The 8890-nt window shown below is 33.9% G+C and overlaps 2 protein-coding genes across 2 annotated transcripts in view; one reads left to right on the forward strand and one right to left on the reverse strand.

Annotated features, from left to right (window-relative positions):
* LOC110018182 (NAD-dependent protein deacetylase SRT1) overlaps positions 1-8823 on the forward strand; it is a 67710-nt gene extending 58887 nt beyond the window's left edge. Inside the window, exons 11-14 of the mRNA XM_020715411.1 lie at positions 6559-6641; positions 7644-7711; positions 7815-7917; positions 8261-8823. Coding sequence (XP_020571070.1) covers positions 6559-6641; positions 7644-7711; positions 7815-7917; positions 8261-8548 — 542 coding nt within the window. The 3' untranslated portion in view covers positions 8549-8823. The remainder of the gene's footprint in view (positions 1-6558; positions 6642-7643; positions 7712-7814; positions 7918-8260) is intronic.
* Positions 1-8890, reverse strand: part of LOC110018183 (DNA oxidative demethylase ALKBH2) — a 54512-nt gene that overhangs the window by 35712 nt on the left and 9910 nt on the right. The gene's annotated exons all lie outside the window — the stretch shown is intronic.

Below are 8890 nucleotides of genomic sequence, written 5' to 3' on the forward strand. Positions count from 1 at the left end.
GCAATATGGGTGTCCTTTCCTACCAAAATGGGTACCCCGGACGCGTTGGCGCAATCCAATTTGTCGTCGGAGGTCATCCGGAGAAGTTCGCATTTTCACCCGTCCTTTGGGCTTAATTGAAGTCCGATTTCGCGCAATTTCGTGAACTTCGTGTACTTTGTGTGTGTACGTGACGAAAAAGTCGTGACGAATGTTTTCCTAAGGCTTGAAGTCCTATTTGGAACATTTTCCTTGAATCTTCGCAAAACAGCCCATAACCGCTCGTTCATAAGACGATGGTCTTGTGCCAAAGATGCTAGACATCAAAGGAAAATAGGAATTCGCTGGAATTTCTAGAAAGGTGAGTCTCAATTCTAGTTTTCTAAGATGGTCCATAGGAATTTCTAGAGCTAGAACCTAGGCTCTAAGGAGGAGAAGAAAAGACCTCACAAAAATGAGGTCAACACACATTTGGTTATTAAGCTTGCACTACCTTATTTCTTTAGTTGCCAACTTTGCTATTCAGGCTTCACATTTGAGATGATTAAGCTGTAAAATTTATTTAATTTTTTATTCCTTGAAACTGCAGTGTAACTTAACTAATGTTGTTTAATATTACTTATATTTTGTTAATGCGCTACAGAATCAGTCATATGACCCAGTTGTGAAATAGATCTATATTTTCATTCCTTCTTGATAAGCATTGAGATTCTTAATTTTTTTTTAGTTTATAAATTCACTATTGTAATTTAATATTGCTAATGTTCTGTTTGTATGCTGCAGAATCATGCATATGTCGTGCATTATACAGCAAAAAAAAAAAAAATCATTATACATGCATGTGCTTATTTATTTTGCAACATAATCCTTGCCCATCTCATGTTCATCTAGTTGGAAGTTTATGTATCAATAGCTGATTCCTTGCACAATGACATGGTTTTTCTCTAATGCTAAGTGTTGTAAATTAGGGCACTAGGAACATATCTCATTTTTTTCTCGAGGAATTCCTTGTGCTTCTTAGACTCCCCTTTAGTGCGGCATGCACCATTGATAGTGTTTTAGGGCACCTAGAGGGTGTGAAGGAATACAAAAAAACATTAGGGAAGATGTAGGACGGTAAGGCGGAGCGCATCAGGTTTTAATGCCGCAACAATAATTTTCTTCTAGAAACAGCAGTTTTCTGCTGCCAAGCAACAGTGGACAGCAAGTTGGACAACGAAGGAGACATTCGAACATCCAGGAGAGATCACCATCTCGATCCTATCAGATTACAGACATACTACCTGAAAGAAATCGAAGGATTCAATTCTCTAATAGAGAAAACCAAAAGGAAACATCTCCAAATAACATAAACAAAGCCAAAAGTCCGATAAATCAGAAAATAACTATATAAAAATAGCTCCAAATAGAAAATAACCTTAATTAGAAATAAGAAATATAGGAAGTAAGGCAAAAATGGTAATAATTTCTGCAAAAATTGGAAACCAAATGAAAATTACTCCTTCGGTCTCCTGCAACTGCAGAAAATCTTGATTCTGTGGGATTGTGGAATCCCACAATTTTGAAATCACGGGGAGCTCCCATGTCAACCATCCTATTGTATATAACTTATGCCACTATTAATGGCCTACATCCCTTATAAATTAGATTGATGTTTATTTGATTTTTTCTCTTTATATAAAAAATGAGTTTTTTAATATTCATGAGGCTCATGTCAATTTTGGCTTCTATGGATGTGTTGATTCAAACTTGCCACTTCAGCTTTGATTGGGAAATCTAATTGTTGTGCGAAAGTCCATCCTATTTTTTGTTGACCTTTATACATACTCCATATTTAATCCAGGTGAATATGACTACGTCAATGAAGGATAAGCATATTATAGTATAAGTCTAGGTTGAAATGTCTTTTAATGTATAAAAAATTACATAAAAATTGGCTATTTACAAAGTGGATTTCAAAGCGGTAGGAGCATCAAAATTAGTAAAAAATGACCCCCACATTAGATTCAATCTAACATAACAAAAATGATGGGCAATGAATACGGTACACACAAGTGCAACTTGAAATGCATCGAACTAATCACAGTTGACAAAATGTCGCTTCTTTTGGAAAATGGACTCTAACCCATTTAAAGCATAAAAAATACCTAGAAAAGACCACTCACTTCGTTGAATCAGTATCCGGCAAGAAAATTCGATAATGGGCCCAATAATGAGCAAAAGTGCACAATCGTCGTCAATATTGTGAAATGGACTATGTCAACGCTAAACGTCTAAAATATATGGGTTAGATACCCATAACACCCCCTCCATGGCATGAAATGAAACTCTTAAAAAATGCGAAGAATTAATATACATTTATGTAAAAAAGTTTAATTTAACTTAAAAAAGAAGAGAAAAATTAGAATAGATATTTTGCTTACAACAATAACAACAAGCCTTTACGCACTAAGTGGGGTCGGCTATATGAATCCTTTTTCTCCGTAGCTGCCTATTGAGTGTCATATTTTCAGTTAATTCTAATAGATTAAGATAATTTTTTATACAATATGCAAGTCTTTTTAAGTCTTCCTTTGCCTTTTTTAACATGAGTCGAATCTAAAATATCTACTCTACTTACCGGATCAACAGATGATCAACGCTTAATGTGACCAAACCATCTAAGACGACTCTCTAATCTTGTTTGTCACTGGAGCTACACCAACCCAATCACATATATGTTCATTTTGCATTTTGTCTCTAAGTGTCAAGCCACTCATCCACCTAAGCATTCTCATCTCAACAACACTTAACTTTGTTTTATGTTTTATCTTTTAATGGCAATATTCTGCGCTATATAGCATTTTGCAACTCTCACCACCATTTTATAAAATTTTCCTTCAAGTCTAAGCAATACTTTTCTATGACACAATAGGCATGATGCATTTCTCCACTTTAACCAACCAAAATTCTAATAATAACATCCCCATTACTTTGAACTGTAGACCTGAGATATCTAAAACGTTGACACCTTTTAATGATTTGATCGCCCATAGTTACAACTCCGCCACTTGAGCTATTACTACGAAAATTACATTTCATGTATTCAATTTTAGATCTACTCGAACAAGGCCTTTAGACTCCAATGTAAACTTCCATAATTCAAGTTTTTTCTGAACTCTTTCTCTACTCTTATCCACATTATCCACAAGAAGAATATCATCAGCGAAAAACATACACCAAGGTGCATCCTCCTATAAATATCCATTAAGAGTCGAGCATCCATAAGCATCCATAACTAAAACAAAATGATATGGGCTTAAAGCCAATCCTAATCCAAATGAAATAGGAAAATACTTGTTCAATCCTTCTGTTCTAACACAACTAACAGTTCTAGTAGACATATCTTTAATGACTTGAGTATAAGTCATATCAACACCTTACTTCTCTAGAATTCTCCAAAGGACTTTGCTTGGAACTTTGTCGTAAGCTCTTTCTAAATCAATAAAAATCATATATAGATATTTCTTACTCTCTATGTACTTTTCCATCAAATTTCACAATAAACAAAATATCTAGCACTATCACAGCCGGGTTCCAAGCCCTTGATGCGATAAGTGGAGGGTTGGGTAATGCGTTAGGTAGTCGACGACCAACATAAAAATTTTTTCGAAAAATCATGACATGAAACCTTTAGATTAGATATTTTGTTTAAAGCAAGTGATATTATATAGCTACATGAACACACAATAAATTAAAATTTTTGTATGTATAATCTTTAGACTAAAAAATTGGGGGTTTTCAAGCCAAATTCCTACACGAAGATGGTGAAGGAATGGCTCTCAAGATAAACCAACCTCTAAAGCTTGTTAACTCCAAGTTGATAGAGACCTTGATGATTGAGATGTCCTTTTTAATTAACTGTATTACTTCATTATATTCAATCCAGATGATACATTTAAATAATTCCAATCATTTTATTCCAGACGAGTCCAAATTCCTACGGGTCAACCACAGTGTCCAACTATGCCACATGTTATATTAAATTGGACTAGTTTTCAAGTCTTTTTAGGCCTTTCATTAATTTTGGCCAATTCTTTCTTTGTTTTTGTTTTCATTTAGATCCATTTTAAAAAGGATGAGGTGGATCTCATCCTTAATGTAGGCTTGCTTGTCCATTATAAATAGTTTAGATTTTATGGATTTTCGGATATTGATTTAAGCTTGTAAGGCCATTAATTCTTTCTTCTCACTGATTGAAGTTGTGAACGTAGATCACTCCAAGTTTTGTAAGTGGAGTTCTTGTGAATGTGGAGTTAAGCTCTTTTTCCTTTGAAGAAATCCCATGAACATTTCCTTGTTTCCTTCAAGAATTCTTAATCATTATCCCTACCCAATAAATACCATAAAGAAGTCTCAAGAAAATCAAAGACACCTATCTATTCTCAAATCTCCATGGCCTGAATTGTGATAATGAAAATGAGAAATTTGATAACCCATCTGAAGTGGAGTGAAGAGAGAGGTGAAGAGAGAAGTGAAGAGAGAGAGGGGGAAGAATAGCTTCAATCAAAAAAGGGTTTGAGAGAAGCGACCCTAGAAAACATGCCTAAAGGAAGAAGCCATACTAGGATGAGAAAGAAGGGGGAATATGTGTGGGCCAATTCTTGGTTTAGATTAAACCAATATTTATTCCATTCATCATAGTAAGCTCTAAGGTCCTTACAGAAAAAATAGTTTGGGAATAATTACATAATGAACCTAATCAATATAAATTCTAAAAAAATTACTTCCCAAAAAAGAAATTTTATAATGTTATTAATTGCATCAACAAATAAAACCAAAATGATAATCAATGTCATTGGTGATGCATGCATCTCGGAACTATCACTGGCACAGTTTCTTATTTGTAACCTTAAGTTCGTTATCTGTTAATTTTTCACTCCATTACATCATTTATCTTAATAGAGATCTCGCCTATTTGAATCCCATGTTTTGCAAATGCCATATGCCATGGTAACTTGGTTTTAATACCCTTTTATAAGTGCTCTATACAACAACAAGAACAACATCCACAAGCCTTTATCCCCCAATTATAAGCTTCTCTATAACCAAAACAAATTTAGAAGGATGTATTGTTGATCCTTAGTGTAGCCCTATTGATTGAGACCTTTTCAGCATACGCCTCACGACTATTTCTACTTTTATTCAATGCTCCATCATACACCAGCGAAGCGAAGCATCTATAATGAACTGAATATTTTTCAATAAAATTGAGAAATTGTGGTCTAAAAATCAAAATCAATGATTTTATTGCAGGTTGAGCATGTACATAAGTACATAAAACAATCTCAAAGAGGATTGCAACATGAATTTTTAATTTTTTCCTATAGAAGAAAAGCATAAAACTAAGTTAAATGTTGTTGAGATGAGAATGCTTAGGTGGATAAATGGCTTGACTCTTAGAGACAACACGAAACAAATGTATCAGTGAAAGGGTTGGTGTAGCTCCGGAGGCAGACAAGATTAGAGTGAGTCATCTCAGATGGTTTGGTCACATTAAACGTTGACTATCTGATGTTCCGGTTATGAGAGTAGATGTTTTACATTTGACTTATGTTAAGAAAGCCAGAGGTAGACCTAAAAAGAGTTGGGCATGTTGTATAAAAATTGATCTTAATTTATTTTGATCTTAATTTATATTTATTAGAATTAAATGAAAATATGACACTCAATAGGACACAATGGAGAAAAAGGATTCATATTGCCAACCACACTAAGTTGGATAAAGGCTTGTTGTTGTTACTTTGAAAACCTCAAGATTTTGTGATTTTTGGAGAACACCATGATGGTGGCATGTTGAGGGTAACACTTGGATGGGCTTACAGGCTTTATCCAAGTGACTTCAAAATTTTAGAGCTCAAACAATTAAGCTAGGGCCTGAAATAGTTATCCTTACACTTGATTCATATATCTCACTAGGTCGATGCTTTTAACGGGTTTTGACTTGCAAAATGGACCATTGTGTGTAAACACAATGATATAGGGAAGTCTTTGAGATAGCTGTCTGCTGATAGCTCAGGAAAAGGCAACGCCTCCCTTTGAAGCCTGCTCTATATGAGGCTGAAATTTAGTAGGGGCGCAACCAAGGAAAAGGGAAAAGAGGATCTCTATTTCACTTTTGTAAACCTTGACAGATCTATATTAATCCCACTGCATGCATGTCTATTGAACCTATGACATTTAGTGAAACCTATATCTTCATACAACTGATCAGCCTCATGGAGCATGTTTAAGGAAGCTATAAGAGAAAATTATATTAGTATCTATTTTTGGCATTAATATTAAAAAAAAAGGTTGTTGGGTCCCACAACTGTCTTTTCGGCATTTTTGAAAAGTTCATCATTATATTATTTTGAAAAGTTTTAACCATGTAATATTTAGTCTATTGAAACTATGGCATTTTTGAAAAGTTTGCTCAGGTTTGTCGTACCCTTTTTTTCAAAATGCTTTTATTATCCTTTCTGTGGTTTCTTGTATATCAAAATTATTGAAATGCAACTATTTTGTTATCTCAAGTCAATATCTTTTCAAATTATGCAGAGAAAACATACGTGAAATGGGTTCTCAAGGTATTAAGTCTCCATGGATCAAGGGCTCCCCTACCATTTGTTAAATCAGTTGAGGTAGTGGATTGTTTTTGTTTCTTTCTTTTACCAGAATTAAGAGAGGCTTCCATTTTTATCTTTTGTATGTGAAATAAACTATAGCTGTCTTTTCATTGTCTTCTGCTCTGGTTGGTAAGTTACTAAATCATTCATTCATTTAAAAAATTGTTCATGGCATTTATTATTTGTTCCTTAAGCTGGAGAAAGGATATGGTGTAATAATAAATCGATTTTATTAGTATATCTCAATATGTTTCCAATTGTACTTGGGGGCAGAACCAACTCTATTTTGCAGGGTGGGTAAAAATTTAAATATTATATATATACATATATATATATATATATATATATGTATAGATAGATAGATAGGCAGATAGATAGATATAAATAAGAAGTTAAGTTGGGCATCTTTTAGTGAAAAGTGGGCAAAATTATAAATTTAGTGTGGGTAAATATCTACTAATTAATATTTTATTGAAGGAATAAAAAATTTGAGGATGGGCAAATTTTAGGGGGTGCCTTGCCCACCCTAACGCCAAGGTGCTTCCTCCTCTGATTGTACTTTTTAGGTTGACAAAAGCCTCATGACATCTACATTTAACTTCTTACGTCTGTTATGACCTACAATTCTTTTATCATTTTGTTCTGCAGAAATTTCTCATCTTTTCATATTTTAATTTGACTCTTGGTTTTAGGAAGTTGGATAACATATCTAAATGCTTATATTTTTTTCGTTTCTCGTCCCTTCCTTCTACCTTTTGAAGGTACCTACAATGCTTAGGAATAAAACTAATTCTTGAAACCTTTATTCATGTGTTTGAAATTTGGATTCATACTATTTTTAATTGGCCTGCGTCTGCATCTCCTTTATGTATATGACTCTAGGTTATGCGGCTCAGTTTCTTAACTGCATATTAGTCCTGGTTCATTTGTGCCAAATTTATAGTTTTACTTAAATTTGCTTAAGCTTTAATTAAATCTCTTCTTAACTATGATTCTTGTTAATTTCTGCTGGGATAGGTTTCTTTTCCTGAAAGGCCTGACATGAAAACTGCATTCCTAACTAAGCAGCCTTTTGTTTTGAAAAGGTATTTGTCACTTCTATTTGGTGCACGAAAAATATTTACTCTCTTTGATGAATTTTCATGAATCTTCTCATTCCAAATTTTCTTCTGAATCAAAATTTTGCAGAGAAACTGTGAGGAAAAGACCTTTTATGATGTCTCTGAAGTTCAATTTTATTGATGGTTGTCGCTGTTCATTCACTACAGTGTTCTGGAGGGTCAATTTTCAGGTGAGTAAATGCAGGTATTTATTTCTTGGGGCATTTACATACGTGACACTTAATTCTTATGTATTTACATATCTGGCACTTAAACTTTATTTTTTAGAAGTTTATGCAACCCCAATTTTTCGCATCACATGAAAAATATCACTATTTTAAGTTTTAATAAGTGAAATAGAAGTTCTCATGTATAGTTAAGGTGCATATATGTATCAATTGAAGGTGTTACGTATGTAAATACATAGGAATTAAGTGATGTATGTAAAATCTTCCATGTTACTTTGTCTGCAACATGGAAGAAGCTTTTGTGTTGTCCTAATTTTCCTCATTTTTGTTGGTTGCCATGATTCAGGTTAAACTGAACAGCTTCATCCAAGATAAGAATCAGGTTCTGAAGAAACTAAGGGATGATGCAGATCAAGAATCTGAGTGTGGACAGCAGGAAATCTTGGAGATGCAGATCCTTCCCAGGTCTGAATCCACCATTCATGCCTTCACCACAAATATCGTGCGGTATAACATTTTTGATGCTACCAAAGTAGAAGAAGCAATCTCTATCAGCGACTGCTCGAAAATTGATAGTTTTGAAGGGGATGAGAATGGAGATGAGAAGCCCTCAAAGCGAGCCAAGTGGTTCTGATCTATTATGGATTTTACAAATTTTTTTTTATAAATTTTTTGGGTCTTTGGGTGCTTTTATTTTGTATATGGTATGCATGTAGATTCTTGCTACTTTTTTTTTTACTTTTATTTTTCTTAAGATATGGAAGCCATCTGTGGAAGATATTTAGCATATTAGACATTGGATGGGTGAATTTTGTGAGTTTACACCCAAATCCATTGCCTTTCTGGTGAGAATATAGAGTTTATGGCACTCTTTACAAGTTGCAATTTGATATATATGTATCATCCATAGGATTGACCTTGGGTTTTGATTGCTCTCTCTCTCTCTCTCTCTCTCTCTCTACATATATATATATAT

This window comes from Phalaenopsis equestris, unplaced genomic scaffold (assembly GCF_001263595.1).
Source record: "Phalaenopsis equestris unplaced genomic scaffold, ASM126359v1 Scaffold000006, whole genome shotgun sequence".
NCBI lineage: Eukaryota > Viridiplantae > Streptophyta > Magnoliopsida > Asparagales > Orchidaceae > Phalaenopsis > Phalaenopsis equestris.